At 49.4% G+C, this 18,009-nt stretch overlaps 1 protein-coding gene across 2 annotated transcripts in view; it reads left to right on the forward strand.

The window, feature by feature from the left end:
• Positions 1-18,009, forward strand: part of SHISA6 (shisa family member 6) — a 131,274-nt gene that overhangs the window by 104,763 nt on the left and 8,502 nt on the right. The window contains exon 4 of one of the 2 annotated variants that reach the window (XM_039700798.1): positions 10,042-10,104. The exons of the other annotated variant lie outside the window; for it this stretch is intronic. Within the exon in view, the coding sequence (XP_039556732.1) occupies positions 10,042-10,104 (63 nt within the window). The remainder of the gene's footprint in view (positions 1-10,041; positions 10,105-18,009) is intronic. 2 annotated transcript variants of the gene reach the window in all.

The following is an 18,009-nucleotide window of genomic DNA, read 5'->3' on the forward strand; positions in this document are numbered from 1 at the left end:
CCTTCCAGCCCCTTGGCACCACGCTGGAGCTGCCAAAACGTGGGGAGGGGCAGCTGTGGGGGAGCTTTGGCTCCCAGTGCCCAGTTAATTCAGCTCCCCAGGGTGGAGGAGCAGGAGATGGGTCTGGAGAGAGAGAAGGAGCCAGCAGTGCCACCCAGCATCCAGCCCAGGGAGAACCCACCTTGCCCCACTGCTGGTGTCCCCGGGGCTCCCAGGATAAATGGCACACATCACCTGTCACGTCATTTAGGTGTGATTGTTATTTTCACCTCTAAAACTGGCACAACTGGACATCCAGGGGATGCTGATCGTGCATGGAAAGGGACACCAGGGTCCCACAACCACCACTGCTGTTTTTAAAGGTGTTACTTCAATGGCTTTTACAGAATTTCCCCACGTAAAACCTGTTTGAGCAGACCTAAATAATGATAAATACCGTAACTTAATGCCACCAGAGACAGACTCATTATTCAGAGATGTTGACTGTAATTTGGGACACTGGAATCAAGACAGCTTTCCTGGAATACCTGGACCTTAAACTGTATTTTTTCCCTTAGCAGTAATCCAGCATTCCCAATATCTGAGTGGCTCTGAGGCCTAGAAACATAAAAATTAGAATTATTTTTGAAAAAAAGACTTGTTTGCAATTTCAGCTGGTTTTCAGTAGGCCAAACAGAAAATTTCTAATCACAACATATGGAAAAGGGTTTTTAAAATTAAATATTTATTTATAAATAGTATGAATGTATAAAATCTCCAAGAATCTGTGCTTTGTACATGTGGGTTATACATCCTGAGACAAGGAGCATGCTGGTGCTCAGAGTTAGGACGTCTTGGGAAGGCTGGGAAAAGGGGGATTGTGCAGCCTGGAGAGGAGAAGGCTCTGGGATGGTTTTGTTGTGGCCTCCCAGTGCCTGAAAAGGGCTCAAAAAAAGATGGGGAGAGATTCTGGACGAGGGATGGAGGGACAGCACACAGGGAATGGCTTCAAACCCCAAGAGGGCAGGGCTGGATGGGATTTTGGGCAGGAATTGTTTCCTGTGAGGGTGGCAGGCCCTGGCACAAGGTGCCCAGAGCAGCTGTGGCTGCCCCTGGATCCCTGGCAGTGCCCAAGGCCAGGCTGGACAGGGCTGGGAGCAGTTGGAACAGTGGGACGTGTCCCTGGGACAGTGGGAGGTGTCCTATGGGGAGAGATTCTGGACAAGGGATGGAGGGACAGCACACAGGGAATGGCTTCAAACCCCAAGAGGGCAGGGCTGGATGGGATTTTGGGCAGGAATTGTTCCCTGTGAGGGTGGGCAGGCCTGGCACAGGGTGCCCAGAGCAGCTGTGGCTGCCCCTGGATCCCTGGCAGTGCCCAAGGCCAGGCTGGACAGGGCTGGGAGCAGTTGGAACAGTGGGACGTGTCCCTGGGACAGTGGGAGGTGTCCCTGCCATGGCAGGAGTGGCACTGGACGGGTTTTAGGGTCCCTCCCAACCCAAACCATTCCAGGATTCTGTGATCTCTCCTTCACAGAGTCTGTGCCACCTTCTCCCTTTGCTGGAATCGAAGCACTGCCAGAAGAGAGCAGGGAATTCTTATTAAAATCAAGATTCTGACGCTGTCACACACAGATCTTTTATAGAATCGCTATTTTGAAAGCCACTCTCGAACGTGACTGCAGTTGGACTTAAGCAGACGCTAAAAGTTAACCATCTGCTTAATTGCTGATAGGATTAGGATTTAAATGGAGCTCTCCCTTCTTCCCTAACACGGAGCCACTTTCTTTGTGCCTCAATAAAGCTCTTAGGGCCATGGCTCATTTTAAGGGCTTGATTAGTGCTGGTGACTTCTTTATCTGCCTGAAGATAAGGCTCTGATCAGTGTTAGATTGCATCTGCATCTTAATTGGCCTGAAAACACTGGCCCAAAGCCAGGTTCAGCAGTCGACAGGCATGCAAAGGAACCTCCATCCAGGGAAAACAGATCACCAGCAGTCAGCAAAAGGGTGGAATTCATTTCAAAGCCTCACACCCTCCTGCCTGCGCCCTCACAGCCACTCCTTGCTGTGCCACATGAAGAGAAAGTCCTTGCTTCTCTGCCCAGACACCTCCAGGCTGGCCATGCCTTGGTGACAGATGAGGAGCAGGGGGATTTTATGGCTTTAGAGTGATTTAATTCCAGTTAAGGACCTCAGTCTATTTATCTGCACCCGGAGTTATCAGTGCTGAGGCTGGGAGAGCTGGGCTCTGGGCAAGCTGGGAGCCACCCTCCTCTGCAGGCTCTGCACCCTCCTGCAAGCACCTGGGGACAGGACAGGGACTGGCCCAAGGCCTTTTGGGAAAAACATATATATTTATATTTATATTTATATTTATATTTATATTTATATTTATATTTATATTTATATTTATATTTATATTTATATATTGTGATTGTGCTTGGAGAGTAGCAGGCAAGGGCTTTAGCTCTCTGCTGATTCCCGCTCCTCTTCAGTGTGAAGAGGAGGATGGCACAGCCAGGCCCTGGCGTTTCCTGAGGGAAAGCAGTGACCAGGGTTGGATTTCTGCTCTCCATGTGGATTTGAGGTCTAGAATTCCTGGACTCACTGGAGAACCCTTCTCACAAGGATTTCATCCTCAGATTTTTCTCTTTACACTTGGTGGAAGAGGGGAAACCAGAGCAGGACTTTGTGTTCTCCTTTCTGCCAACACCACGGGGTTAGAAGGGACCCTGTGTTACTTCCAAAGGTATTTGCATAATTATCTCAGCACTCGAATGTGCAAGAGCTGGCTGTGTTCCACCAAAGATTGCATTTAACTAATCCTGCTTTAGACACCCAGCCTGTTTATACCTTCTCAAATCAGCTCCATCTCCAGCACTGCCCTTTAAAGGACACGTTTTGTTCTCTCCTGACCATATGTTTCCCCCTTTTTTCCCATTCTGGACGTGTTTCCAAAGGTTGCTGCTCCCCCAGCTGCTGTTGTGCACTGCTGGCTGGTGTTAGTCATGCATTCTGCTCAGCTGGTGGCTTTTGGAGGAATCCAGGCCAGATTTATCCAGTTTGTGTTTCCAAGGCAGTGGGAAGTTCTCAGGCATGCAGGGGATCCCAGGCACTCCAGGTTTGTGCTCTGGGCTCTGCAGAACTTTCTCTCCCTGACAGAAAGTTCTGGTTCTTTCTCCTCATCTGGATTCCTTCTAGTTCCTTCTCCTGATTTATCCTGGAATGTGTGAGAAAAAGCAGCAAGGGGTTGGGTGAAAGCAATGAAAATCAGAGCAAATAAAGCAGGGAAAGCTACAGAGGGATGCCGAACTCCTGCTCCAGGTGAGTTCAGGCATTCCCACCTGGCTGAGGGCACCGTGGCTGCTCTGGGGAGCAGAACCATTGCTGGGGGATCCCCACGGAGGAAATGTCACTTTTCCAGAGCAGGAAAAGCTGCCCTTTGGACAGACCTCACCCTCACTGCCCATGAGGAGGAAAAAACATTCCTTTTTCAAGCCAACAGCCTGTCCAAAGCTGCTCCAGAAGGCATCAGCTTCCTTGGAGAGAGAGAGAGAGATTTGGAGCTCTCCATGACCTTTATCTTCACCACGCTGCTGCTGCTTTTAAAAACATCACTTTAAAGCCAAGACGGGGAAAAATATTTTCTCGTGCCTTTGTTTTTCTGCAAGTGCCCTTTTTAGCTGTAGCTGCCTGAAAGCAGGAGCTGCATTTCCCTGGTGCCAAGCTCTCCCTGCAGTTTGCTTTGGCACTGGGGAGGAGCTGCAGGGACGTGCAGGAGGGAGGCAAATGTTGGTGTGTAGGGAGCCTGTGCGTGGGCCTGCTTCCCATGTGCCAGCGTGGATCCCAGGGCTGTGTGGGAGGAGGAGAATCCTGTGAATGAGTGTGTGATTTGTGCAGCCTCTCCACGCAGGAGACAGATTTTTGTGAGTGAACCCGAGCCCTGGTGTACGAGAACATCCTGCTCACGCTCCTGTTTTCACTCAGATATTTCAGGGAGAAGGATTCTTTTCCACATCACAGCTCGGTGAGCTTTGCTGGTTTTTTATTTTTTTCTTTATTTTTCTCAGCCATAACCTCCAGAACTTCAGTGCTCACTGCAGCCAAGTGCTTTCCACCTGCAGCTGCACATTGTGGAGCTGTGTCAGGGCAGGGTTAGGGTGGATTTAGGGAAAGGTTCTTCCCCCAGAGGGTGCTGGACACTGCCCAGGCTCCTCAGGGAACGCCAGAGCTCCAGGAGCCTTTGGGGATGCCCAGGGTGGCATTGTTGGGGGTCTGTGCAGGGACAGGAGCTGGATTTGATGATCCCCATGGGTCCCTCCCAGCTCAGGACATTCTGGGTTTCTATGATTCACCTCCTGCTTGATTCCTTAGATTTTATTTAAGCCTTCATCTCAGTAGCCTTAAAATAAGGAATGAACACTCCCCAAGCTGGAAAAGCAAGGGGTCAAAAGGCAGCAGAGGGCTGAGCTGAAGTCTGCAGTGCCATGTTCACTCACACAGCCTCCAGGTGGATATTTTGCAGGTGAAATCCCTGTTCCTTCACCCCCAGGCTGTGCCCTCACTACCTTGGCTGGGATGGAGAGGGACAAACCTGGGGTTGAGCTGGGCTGGGGGAGCACTTCCAGTCCCTCTCCTGGCATTGTGTGATTCCACCTGCCTTCATCATCTTCCCCCCAGGTACACCAGGAGCTGTTCCAGCTGCCTTTCCTCCCCCACAAAAGGGCCATGATTAATTAGCAGCTGATTTGTGCTTGCAAAATCTTATTAAAAATCCCCCGTGCGATACAAAAAAACCTGCCCTGTGTTTTCCCGGGCTGTTCCTCCAAAGGAATGAAGGCTGGCAGGTGTGAGCACACCTGTTCTGGGCTCAGGTACAGCCTGGGATGGGTGGGGAGGAAAAGCCGACGTGGAAAATAACAGCTCTGTAATCAGCGCAGGGTTTGGATGGCGTGGGATACTGGAGAACAGGGCCATTCACCGCTTAATGAGGATTAAAATAACTCCTGAATAGCTGCCTTATTCCCTGAGCATCCTGTTCAATGAATGAATCACAGGATTACTGCTGAAAAATAGGTTGGAATGGTAGAACAAAAACCTGACATAACGCGTATAAACGGAGGCTTTGGGGACAACCTTTCATCTGGCATTTCCAGCCCCTGGAATGACTGACGTGCTGACTCTACCAGCAGCTCAGCTCTCAGGTTTGTCTCCTCTGCCACAGAACATTTTTGGGGGGCAGCGTGCTTGGGCAGGTGCAGAACACTCTGCAAGCAGGATATTCACAGCACAGGAGAGTAAAGGAATTAGCTGTTGGCTCCTGCACACAAAAGGCAGCTGGGTTTAATGATCTGTGGGGTTAAATATTCCTGTGCTCACCACTCTGAGCCCTGCCTGGGCAGACCTGGCTCAGGAGGGGTTTGGGGCTCTGTTCCCCCATTCCTGGGCTGCTCTTTGCCATTCTCACTGCCCAAAATCCCTGGAAAAGGGCTGGGAAAACTGCTCCCCTTCCCAGCTCTGCTGACCATGGAGCAGCTGAAGGACATTTGCTCGAGGCTTCCCCTCTGGAATACAAATAGTGACCAGAAAGTGCTGGTGGGTGATGAACGAGGAGCCTGGTGCTGGCACTATTTCCATTTTCCTCAGCAGTTTTTGGGCTTTCCTCCCTGCCTTGGGGCTCTGCACTCCCCTGGGTCCCTCAGGCCTCGAGTGCTGGGGAAGATCAGCCCTGGAGAAGGATTTTCTCTTCATTAGTGTGGGCATCAAGGAGGTTTCTTGTCATCAGTACAGAAGCAGGTTCCATCCTGCTCTGAAATCTCAGCACTTTTGGTGACAAGATCAGAGGGACAGAAGGAAAATAATTGTTTTTCATGGAAGCATTTAGCTGGGAAAAGGCTTTGAAGTGTCCCGTCACAAACTCGTGGCCCCAAATGCCACATCCCATGTGCCCAAATGGGCACAAATGCCACATCCCCATCCCCAAATGCCCAAATTTAAATCCCTTCAGGAATGAGGATTCCACCCCTGCCCTGGATCCCTTCATAGGCTGATGGTTCCTTTTCAGGCCTTTTTTAAAACTTTTTTTTTTACTTTTTCCCCCCTTTACCCCCTTTTTTCTTTTTCTTTTTTTTTTCTTTTTTCCCCTTGTTTTCTTCCTTTTCAGGCCATTCTCTTATCCTGTTAACTACAGATTTCAGAGCAGCTCCAAGTACTTTAATAAATTCTCTAAAACGAATGCAAAGTACAGCATGACTGTCAGAATGATCATACATCTGTATTACAGTTACAGGTGTATCTGTAATACAGCTGGCATATATTAAAAATATCCTTGCTTTGCAGATTTCATAAGGAATTTCATTAGGAAAGACAGGCTGGAAAATACAGCATTTTCTTTTCATATTCTGACACTTGATTTTTTTTTTCCATTATAGAACACAATAAATCAAGTTTTATTAGTAATACTCCCATATGAAATCCCTGAGACTGAGAAAAAAAATGGCTCTGGAGAAGTTGAAAACCAAGTACCAAAGGAAAGGTTAAATCAGTGAAAAAAGGAGATTTCCTAGGCAGGAAGTGCATGGGAACTCTTTGGGGGCTATTTAGAGAGTTCTTTAACAGCTACCCGGGGTTTTGCACCTCGGTGCTGATAATTCAGGTGGTGATTGCGGTTTAACCCCGGCTGGGAACTCGGCCCCTGGGATGCAGGGAAGGCTAAAAGTGAGAACACTTGTGGATAGAGACAGTTTAATCAAAGAAATAAAATAATAAATTGCCAATGGAAAGGAACGTGTCTCCTGTGCACGTTGTAGAGGAGTGGAGCGCTGCTTTCCTTTTCCCAGTGCAACATCTCACTCTTTCTGCTGGTTATTTTATCTGATCGCTCCCCCAGCTGTGCTCAGAAATTTCCTTTTGTGCCCTGGCAATTCAGAGCCCTGTGGCTCCTTTCTTCCCCTAATGGAGTTTCCTGGTAAATAGCTTTGAACTCAGATCCTTGTCTCAGCCGTAGATAAGCTCCCGCCTAACTGGCACTTCACAATTAACAGCATTATCTTGTTAAACCTGAGGAGGTGTAGGAAGGCTCAGCCATCATTTTAAAGCATTTTATTGCTTAGAAAGTGTTTACAAAGGGCTACAGAAGTGGTAAATGAATCCCAGTGCTGCATTCAGATGCTTGATTAGCTCAGCCACATGAAAATGCCAATAATTCAGGTTCTGACGGGGCTGCATGACGTTGCTGAAGCAATAGCCTCAAAACACCTGAGGGAAAGGAAAGGAAAGGAAAGGAAAGGAAAGGAAAGGAAAGGAAAGGAAAGGAAAGGAAAGGAATTTGAGGTGAAATAAAAAGAATTTGAGGTGAAATAAAAAGTTGCTCAGAATCAGAAGATGATGGTTCTTATTCAGGTGCACCTGTCCTCAGTGAAGAGCCAGTTTCCCCCAGGAGTGAGGCTGTGGGAATAAGTGACCCATGAGAGAAGAGAGAAAGCTCTGCTGGCTCCCTTCTGGCACAATTGGTGTGTTCAGGCTGTGTCTGCTCCTGTTCTAAAACCAGCATTTCACACCTCGAGTGTCCCCATCTCCGTGTCCCCCCTCAGCTCCCGCAGCCTGTGGGCAGCACCAGCAGGGAACAGCACACCCAGAATTTGGGCTTTGGGTGCTTCCTGCTGTCTGTGAATGAGCTTTGCTGGAGCCAGGCTGGAAGTCCTTGCCCTCCTTGGCCTGAGTGCAGCCCATGGCTGGCAGCAAAGGATGGGCACAGGAGCCACAGGCTCCTCTAAAGCTCCTGGAGGGATGGAGCCCTGAGTGCAGCCCATGGCTGGCTGCAAGGGAGGGCACAGGAGCCACAGGCTCCTCTAAAGCTCCTGGAGGGATGGAGCCCTGAGTGCAGCCCATGGCTGGCTGCAAGGGAGGGCACAGGAGCCACAGGCTCCTCTAAAGCTCCTGGAGGGATGGAGCCCTCCTGGGGAAGTTAATCTTCCCGGGGCTTGCAGGGCAGAGGTGTCTGCAGAGCGATCCGTGCTCGATGAACTCATCAGCTGCAAATGGCACGGACAGGTCACGGAGAAACACCCCGGGCTCGTTGCTCGCTGCCTGCTTGGAGCTCAGAAATAGAGGGAAGGAGGTATAAATGAGGTAATAAACGGGGTGAAAGGAGCGCTGGAATTCGTGCCGGGAGCAGGAGGAAGATGAGGGAGCGATGCGCCCTTGTGGCACAGGAGGCAGCAGCAGCATCCCGGGGATGGGGACAGCGGGCAGGGCACGGGCTGGACAGAGGCTGCACAGAGTTAAAGAATAAAGCAGGGATTTATTTAAAAAACTCTTCAAAGGATCCACCTTGTTTGGTTTTTTTCCTCTGTTTTATGGCCAGGGAGGAATAACTCATATCAAGGATCATGACCTCAGCAAGGTTTCCAGCAGTTTCTAGCAAAGCAACGTGAGATTAATTACAGAAGCAGGTTGTTAATGAGCCTGCCTGGGGTGGAGGCCATGAGGGCTGAGTGACCATGAAGGGACCAAATATCAGGGGAAGGATGGCCTGGTGTGGTTCTGGATTTGGTTTCTTTGTTCCTGGTGGGAAAGGAATTTGCTTATTAAATTTGCAGGTGATATGAACCTTGGATGACTGTAAGTCTATTAGAGAACAGGATTAGAATTTAAAATGTTCTTGACAAATTGGATAAATAGCCTGCAAATAAATTGATTAAATGGAGAAAAATGAGATGCCTCGGGCTGAAGCAGGAATGCTAAAAAGCCTTTTCTGTGTTGGAGAACAATTGGAGAGTTCCTTGGAAAAGCAATAAGGAACCACAAAGGATCACAGACTTTACATGAATCAGGAAAAGAAAAATATCCCAGGTTTGTGTGAACAGGAGGAGCTGACTGGGGACAATCCAGGCATTCCACTCTGCCCTAGGGCTCTCTCAGAAACACGTCCCAGGGTTGGGGAGGGTCTGGGTCAGTGGGAGCACAGGGGGCTGCAGTGACAGGGACCCAAAGCAAAGCAGGAAAACAGGGAAACAGCAAAGGAATGGTGTCAGCAGGAAGGATCAAGGGGCACACAGTAACCGTGGTCATAAAGGGCTGGGCAGGAAAAAGGGGGATTCTCTCCATGTCCCTGGAAGACAGGAAAGAAGGAATTGGTCTGAAAAGCAGAAAGGAAGACTCAGTGACACAGATCATCTGGGGAAAGGAGATATCCATGGAAGGTTTGGGAATGGCAGAGCAGCACGTGAAGGATCCCCAGAGATCTCCTCTCACCCTGCTCTGCTGCAGCTCCATCCATGCTGGAAAGGTCAGGACAAGGAGCTCAGCCCTGACTGACAGCTGAAGGCTGGGGAGGTTCATCAGGAGTCCCTTTTCTGATGATTTCATTTCAGTGGAAGGAGACAGAGCTGTTCTCCCCCCCGGGGCAGCTCCCAGCCCCAGCTCCGGCAGTGGCTCTGCCATGGATCATCTCCCACCCTGCCTCACAGGATTCCCATCTCCTGGGGAGGGATCAGGGCTCAGGTACTGCTGTTTAACTCCTCGAGGCCACACCTGTGACTCCTCTCTGCTCTCACAGGGGGACAGTCTGGGCTTGGGGGTCACATCCTGATCCCTCCAAAGCCCTGTTGGCTTGGAAGGGGTCCTCCAGGAGCAGCCCACCCTGCAGGTACAGCCGGGTGTGCTCCTGTCTGAACATGATTCTCACCTTTGCACAGAACCCTCCTCACATCCTGATCCCTCCAAAGCCCTGATGGGGCTGGAAGGGGTCCTCCAGGAGCAGCCCACCCTGCAGGTACAGCCGGGTGTGCTCCCGTCTGAACATGATTCTCACCTTTGCACAGAACCCTCATTTGCAGGCTCAGCAGAAGGGGAGCAGATTCCCATTATCGTGTTCTCCTTGCATCTGGAATTTTAAGTGAACTGCATAACAGAATCTTCTGCTTTCTTAAGCATTTCCTTCTCCTTTCTTTAATCATGCTGAGATTTCCTGTGATACTGTGAGCTGTAATTATCATCTGCAGATCAGTGGCAATGCTAAGCTGGTTCTTAAAGGGATTTTTTTTTCTGTGAATTTCAGATGACCAAGAACAAAATTATAATCACCTGATACTAAACGGTGACAACCAGACACCTACACATGGTAAGAGACAGCAAAGAGCAAAATTACACACGTTGTAACTTTCCTCTGCCAGCCAGTAACATTTACTGGTACCAAATGTGTTTAATGTTAATGGAAATATTCCTCTGGCAGTGCTGCATGGCTGATTGTTCCCACTGACATTAAACACAGGACCATATTTTCAGTAGTGTGCACAGGGAAATATGGCCCAGTCTTTTCTAACTGTGCTGATCAGCCTTGTGTCTAATTCCAAGATACTCCTTTGTTTCCCACCTGGTTTCCTCCCCCTCGTCCCAGCCTGGAGCTGTTTCTTTGCCTCCTCCATGGCCAGAAGCTGCCTCTCTCTGCCCAGCCCTGTCCCCCAGCCCTTCTGTCCCCTCCTTTGGGTTTCCCTGGGCGGCAGTGGAGCCTGGGCTGTGCCCCCCTCCCTTGGATCCAGCCCAACCCTGGCAGCTCCTGGCTCCATCCAGCCCCAGGCCAGTCCCTGCCACCCAAACCCCTGTTCCCCAGGGTCTGAGCCATCAGACCAGCCTCTGACTGATCCCTCAGGCCCCCTCTGCTTCCCCTCCTCTTCTGCTGCTCCTTGTCTCAGTCCTGTCCGTGTCCCTCCCTGCCCCCTGTGCCTCTGCAATGGGATCCATTCCCCCTGCTGTAAGCTCCCAGTAAATCTCATCTCTATCACTTCTGGCAGCTCTGAATCTCTGTATTTGTGACTCTTTTTGTCCTGGTGATTGTTTTGAGTTCTGAAACCTCATCCTGACTGTTCTGGAGCTGATTTATTGCAAGTTGTGTTCACATATAGAAATCTCCCTGCTGCTAAGGAGGGTGGGAGAACAACTGCCCTTGGAAAGATCCCCTAAAACCTTGGGGGTTTCTCCTTCCCAGAGGAGGCAGGCATCTCTTCAGCCTGCAAATTGCTTCCATGGTAAGCCTGTGTTATTAGGACTTCATTTTCTGTCTTCCAAACACTCCAGGAGGAAGAGTGTCAGCTTTAAACTCATCAGTGCCACAGCAGTATTTATTGAGCCTGAACTGACAGCTTCCAATGTTCCTGACTACTTACTCTGTTTGCTTTTTTACCTTCCTGAGGGAAAAAAAAAAGAGAAGAAAATGGAGAATTAGGGTTGAGAATGTGTTGTCTTCTCTTTGGTCTTGGTACTCATTCTTAAACTCCAGCCCCTGCTGGGCTCTGAGCTGCCCTTGACCTGTGTCTGCCCAGGAGCTTCAATGCAGCTCCAGCATCAGGGTCCTGTCGCATCCAAGCACTCCAGGGAATGTGACAAAACAATTCCACTTCCCTCTGCTCCTAACAGATGCTTTGCTATTTTTTATGTGCTTAAGAGACAAAAAACCGAAGGCAGATCCACTCATGGTCTTGGATTCCTTGTGCTTCCTGTGCCTGAACAGTTTGGCTGTTGTGAGGGACTGGGATGAGCTGACTACAAATGAGGGTGTGATTCAGAGGTACATCTTCCTCTGAGTTATCCAGATGGCCATGGCTGCTTTTGTTCCTTCCATCCCTGTGTGCTGCTGCTGCTGAGCCATTGCTTGGCGAGTCTGAAAATACATTTGGGCTTTTCAAGTGAGACATCAGAAGAGCTTGCAGGATGGCACAGAGGGCTGGAACGAGTGCTGGGAATTGTGATATCCTGGGGAAGACAATTCCCAGCGGGATCAGAGGTGGTCACAGGCAGCTCAGTCACAGGAAGTGTCCAAGGCCAGCTTGCAGCCCCTGGGAGTGTCCCTGCCCATGGCAGGGGTGGCACTGGGCCAGCTTTAGGGTCCATCCCAACCCAACCCATCCTGGGACTCCTCAGTTCCAGCCTCTCCCAGGCCAGGGGCTGCAGTCCCAGGATTCAGTTCTGCTGTGGTTGAGGGCTCTGAATGAACCGCAGTGACTCTGAGCATCCCACATCTGCCAGAAATCCCTTGGGTGTTTTCTGCTGCTGGACTATTCCTGTCCCAAATCCCCCCCGGGACACCAAATGTGCCATTCCAGAGGCTCCTACAGCCCTTTAGAAACCTCAGCTGAAATTCTGCTCTCAGTGACAGAATTGAGACCCCAATTCCACTGAAATCTGATTTTTCATGTGGATTTCCTTAACTCTAGACTTTACTTCTACCTCAGCTGCAGATTTGAGCTGCAAATGAAGAACTCTACAGCAGTTTTAGGAAATGTAGTGATTTGTATGTAAAATGTGAGTGGGAGGGAGCAAGTATTAGGCTCTAAGCACAACCAAGTTTTACATATGAAATGCAGCTAAATCTTTTGATACATTAATTTATCTTGCTTAGATATTCAGCCTTCACACAAAATAAGCACATAAAATGATTTCCCCCATAAAAACATTAAAATATGAAGGAAAAAACCGAGCTGGGGGCACAAAAGAGAGCTGAGCATCAGCTATAACAGAAATACACAGTGACTGCCTGGGCTCAGTTTCTGTACAGATTATTGCTTTATTTTTTACTGCTACTGAAGTTTCATCTCATTATATTTAGTGCATATATAATTATCCTAACCTAAAGAGCACCTAATAAACATTTTCTTTTTTACATCTTTATAAATACCAAGCGCATTTCCAAATAATATGGTTAGAAGGAAGTTCATATCACGACTTTTATGTCAGTTAATTGCATTTGACAATCATCTCAAAAATACTTGGTGAAGCACCATGAGCAGCCAATTACTTCAAGGTTTTAATTTGGCCAAGTGTTTTTCCATGGATGATGCCTGGGATTGCTCTGATGGAGGCAAATTTCATTTTATAGCTGTACTTGTGTGGGTTTTTAACAGTTTCCTCCATATGGACTCAGGTATGAGTGCGGTTCCCTTCCCTTCCCTTCCCTTCCCTTCCCTTCCCTTCCCTCCTTTTTTCTCTCTTTTCCTTCTTTCCCCCCTTCTTTCTCTTTTCTTCATTTCAAAAATCCAGGGCATCTTCCTTCCCACACACTAATAGGGCTTTGGGGGATATATTGCTGAAAAAATCCTTGCATCAATTTTCTAACATCAGACCAGAAGCTTCAATTTGGGGCAATCCCAGAAGATATGAAAATGATTCCCCATTCTGTCACATCTCCTCCAGCAATTTGTTGAGAGTTTTGTGTCTATTGTGTTTAAGACACTGTTTACAAAATCATAACAATTAAGGACTGTTTAAATTAGCTTTATCCCCAGCAGAAATATATGGGGGGAAAGCAGAAGCTAATCAGATGTGCAGCATGTAACCCAGAGAACAGACTGGATGTCCTGACCTTGGGCAGGGCTGGAATGGCTGTGGGAGGGGTGATAATTCACCTGGGGGGAATTTTGGAAGGAATTTGAGCTGGATCCTCTGAATTATTTTAGAGGATGAGGTTTATTTTCTTATCTTCTACATAGACAGGAAGGGTGAGTCCTGCTCACATCTTCACAGCATGGCTCAGAAGGTCACGAGACCTCTAGTTACAAGAACTTTTAAGGAGTTATTGACCAATAAAACACTGCCAAAAAGGACATTTATGCTTTTGAGCTAATATGTAAATATTTTGTCATATAGACCCATGCTGCAGTGTGAGCTTTCTTAGCCAATCTTGTTATGGCACACAAACCCGTGATGCTGCATTCTAAACTCTTTGTTTACCTCTTTTATTTTTTCTATATCTTAAACTCCAAAACTCTAAACTTTCCCCTATTTAGCTTAACATGTCTCTGCTTTAAACTCCAAACCCACATTCTCTCTTCCAGCACCTGAGCTTGGGAGCCTTTCCCAAGGTCTCAGCTCAAATCCTGGGTTTAATTCTGGAATCCCTGGCAGTGCCCAAGGCCAGGCTGGACAGGGCCTGGGACAGTGAGAGGTGTCTCTGCCATGGCAGGGGTGGGATTGAGTGGTCTTTGTGATCCCTGCCAAGCCAGACCAAACCAGACCAAACCAAACCAAACCATTCCATGCCATTCCAAAATCCCTCTCCCTGCCCACGAGGCCCAGGCAGAGCTGGGGGCAGGTACCAGTCTGCAGTGGTCTCAAACCCAGCAGAGAGGGCTCCCAGCCCCAGCCCTGCCCAGCCCTGGCTGCTGGCAGCTCTGGTGCCAGAGCCAGGGGTTTTATCTCACACTCCAGCACGAGCAGATCCTGTGCCTGGACTGCTCTGTGCAATTTTGATTTCTGCAGCTCTCCCTGCCATGTTAATTGGCAGCGTTGCCCCTCTCAGCCCAGCTGTGGGGTGCAGTATTCAGTGAAGCACTGTGTGTGCTCAGGGGCCTTTCCACACTGATCCCCCTGGCTGACAGCCCTCAGGGGGGTCACTGTCACACCCAGTGCCACCCTGCAGTGTGTGCTGCACCCCTGCCCTCTGCACCTCCAGGCTGCTGCTCAGTTCTCAGCGCAGCAAGGCACAGTGCTAGAGCCACCCTGGCACACACAGGGCTTCAACACTGCCTCTGCTTGCAATCCTCCATCTCCAGCTCTCATAAATGAGGGCAGCTACTCGCTGGAGAGCTCTGATTTACACCACAGAGGATCTGACCTGAAAATGTAGAAACCTCCTGGAGATTAGTCATGAGAAATGCAAAGCACTATTAATAACAGTGTTTGTAACACGAGGAAACACAAGTGTGAAAACACAAACACTGAAGATATCTGTCATAAATCTTGAGTCTGCAAACATCAGTTTATTGCCTGCTCTGACAGCGTGTCACTTCAGCATGGCCTGGGAGCTCTGAGCCCTGCCACAGAAGGCTCCAGAACGTCAGCACAGGCACCAGATTTTCCTGAGGAATGGGGCCCTTTGTAAGAACTTGCGTCAGAATCGCAGACTTTGCGTCTGAGCCTTCAAAGGGCTGAGCAGGAGCAGGGCTGGGGGAGCAGGGAGAGCTCTGACACAGGGCTGGAGCTCTGCTGAGCTGGAGCTGAGCAGCAGAAGGCTGGGTTGTAGCAGCTTCTCCTAGGTGACATTGTTTGCTTTCTCTGGGTGAATGTTTTAAAAGGCATCTGTTGAAATGTCTTGCAGAATTCGCACAACATATGTGCAGACTCAAATGCAAATCTGCAGCACATCCCTTTTGCCACTTGAGCTTTGTTCAAAACTTTGCCATCGATTCATATTTTTTTTATTTTGGTATCATCTGCTCCCGTCCTTGAACATGAAAGGTTCTGTGCCTCATGTAAACACACTTTGAAAGTGTCTTGCAACAAGAGGGGCAGAGCGAGATGTGACAAGAAGACTTCAGGTCTAATCTGCATAGCTCTGGAAATCCTGAAGCTTCTCTGAGCTCTGAGCTTGCAGAGAGGTTGCAAAGCACTGAGAGAGAAATGAGCTCTGCCTCAGCCCAGAGGGTGAGGTCTCTGTGGTGCTGGGTGAGGTTCCTGTGGTGCTGGGTGACGTTTCTGTGATGCTGAGTGAGGTTCCTGTGGTGCTGGATGAGGTCCCTGTGATGGTGGGTGAGGTTCTCATCATGCTGGGTGATGTTTCTGTGGTGCTGGGTGAGGTTCCTGTAGTGCTGGGTGAGGTTTCTGGGTGCTGGGTGAGGTTCCTGTGGTGCTGGATGAAGTTCCTGGGTGCTAGGTGACATTTCTGTGGTGCTGGGTGACATTTCTGTGGTGCTGGGTGTCCCCTGGGCTGGCTGAGCTTCCCCTCCTGCCTGCTCCTCTGCCACCTCCTGTGCCAGGAGGGATGCTGTGCCAGAAAATGGGCACCAAATGGCACAGAGATGCTGAGGAGAATGGGGACCAAACCTGGGTGTAAAGGTAAGGCCAGTAGCCATGGACAGAGCTCGTTTTCCAGTGTCATCTCCAGCTGGGATGATGGGAATGCAGTGTACAACCTCAGCTGCCTTGCAGGGAATGGGAGACCTTTGTTTTGCATCCTGATCATTGATTCTGACCTGCAGCTTCCATAGGAGCCCACAAGCACCACACACAAAGAGGAGAGAGACCAGAGACAAATAAATTGCAGGAGTGAAAAACTGGTGCTGAACTGGCCTCAGAATATAAATTGCATGAGATATTTTTCCTTACTAGAGCACCTCAGTTCTCTGATCTCCCCCTCAAGCTACATTATGCAAAAGACATCTGAAATTAGCTTTGGTCATTTCAGTTTATCCCTTGTTTTGCTGAGTGATGGGCAGTGGCTTTCAAGGTGACTTCTCGTTTGCCAGAATCATTCCAGTCTGTTCCCGGATGGGAAAAGCAGCGAGAAGATGAAGTGATCCTGCAGCAGCCCATCAGATAAATGTGTGGCACTTAATTTCACACCCCTCATGCAAGCAGTCAATTAATGCTCTGCTCTGGCACCGTGCGTGTGCCTGGGCTCACTGCAGCGTGCCCAAACCCCCATGAAAATGGAGATTAGCTCCACGTTCTGCCTGAGCAGTCTGCAAAGAGATGTTACCCCGGGGTCCTTGCCACACAAGCAGGAGGAGGAGTGGGGACATGGTTTCAGTGCTGATCCAGCCTCTGCTTGCTGGGTAACATGGAATCAATCATTTCCAGCCCCCTGATGGTCCTGCGGGCAGTCTGTCAGACATGGGTGGAATCGTCAGCAAGGAAGTGCTGCTCTCTGAGAGGTGCCACTCCACATCCCTCGGGTCTGTGCTCTTTGTGCCACACCAGAACCCCTTCCAGGAGAGTGGAGAGGAGTAGGAGAAAGGGGAGAGGAGCAGGAGAAAAGGGAGAGGAGATTTAGGAACCGAGGTGCTCCCTGTGCCAGGAGAGCAGAGAGGAGCAGGAGAAAAGGGAGAGGAGCAGGAGAAAAGGGAGAGGACATTTAGGAACTGAGGTGGTTATTGCATTGGAAGGAGGAATTTTTCACCAGTGCTGTATTCTGTGAGAAGGAATCACTTTCTTTCTTACAGAATTACTGTGAGAGTAATTCTGTAATTACTGAGGCAGGGCTGCCTCAGCCTGTCTTTGACACCGTGCAGTGCTGAGGGTGGGTGACAGGAGGTTTAAAACATCCAGGGGAAGCCCCAGTGGGAGAAAAGTTGTGGAAGCAGCTCTGGATCCCCGAGCAGACACACAGATGAACTGCTGGGTTCATTTCCAGGCTGCAGGGGCACCGAGGACATGGTGAAATGAAAAATTCAGAGAGTAGGAAAACGTTCTGCTGTCCAACAAGCAGGGCTGCACACGGCAGAAAGGCAGCAGGGGAGGAGGTGGCCTCACTCTCACAGATGTTTTTTTGGAGGAAGCAGATTCACTTTTGACTCAGGTCTAGAAAAATGTCTGTGAAATGTCTGCACTCTGCCTTGGTGGATTTTGGTTTGAGTTTTTTTCCTGGAAATGGGAGAAGTTAGCAAGTGTGGGGACACTGCACAAAACCAGCAGCTTTCCAAGTGAAATTCCCCTGCTCTGTTACCTCTGGGCAGAATCTGAGCTTTTCTCTCCACCAGCCCCTGGTGCAGAGGAGGCAAGAGGGCTTGGGGCAGGTGAGTGCACACTGATCATGCCCTGCTGTTCCTGGGACACTTAGGGATGTACAAGAGGAAAGTGTGAGCACAGGGCTTGGGCATTCTGCTGCTCCTGCAGAGAATTTACCATTCTGATTTCATTTTCAGTGGCCACCTCCTTGGTCCTTTGCCTCAGCTGCTGAGCCCCATCACTGCTGTGGGGTCTGACGGAGCCCACTGGTCTGTTCTGCCTCTGCTTCCAATAACTGAAGTTCCTGCTTCGTTAAATCCTTTCATCTCTGCCCATTTTAATATCTGAACACCTGGGGGTTGTAAGTGCAGTTCAACAGGTCCCTGTGCCTTGGCTGGGCTGATCAAAGACCATTTTCCAGCTTGCAGAGAAAGAACAAGGTTCCAAACCCCTGCAGATAGTTTGGATTTCAATTTTAGCATCTGGCCTCAGTGCTGATCTTTACTGCCAGTGCCCTCAGCATTAGAATTGTGACAGAGGGCACTGGGACCCTGCCTGGGGACCCCTCAGTGGCCAACAAAATGAATAT

Source organism: Passer montanus, unplaced genomic scaffold (genome assembly GCF_014805655.1).
Source record: "Passer montanus isolate IOZ18808 unplaced genomic scaffold, ASM1480565v1 scaffold144, whole genome shotgun sequence".
In the NCBI taxonomy this organism is placed as follows: domain Eukaryota; kingdom Metazoa; phylum Chordata; class Aves; order Passeriformes; family Passeridae; genus Passer; species Passer montanus.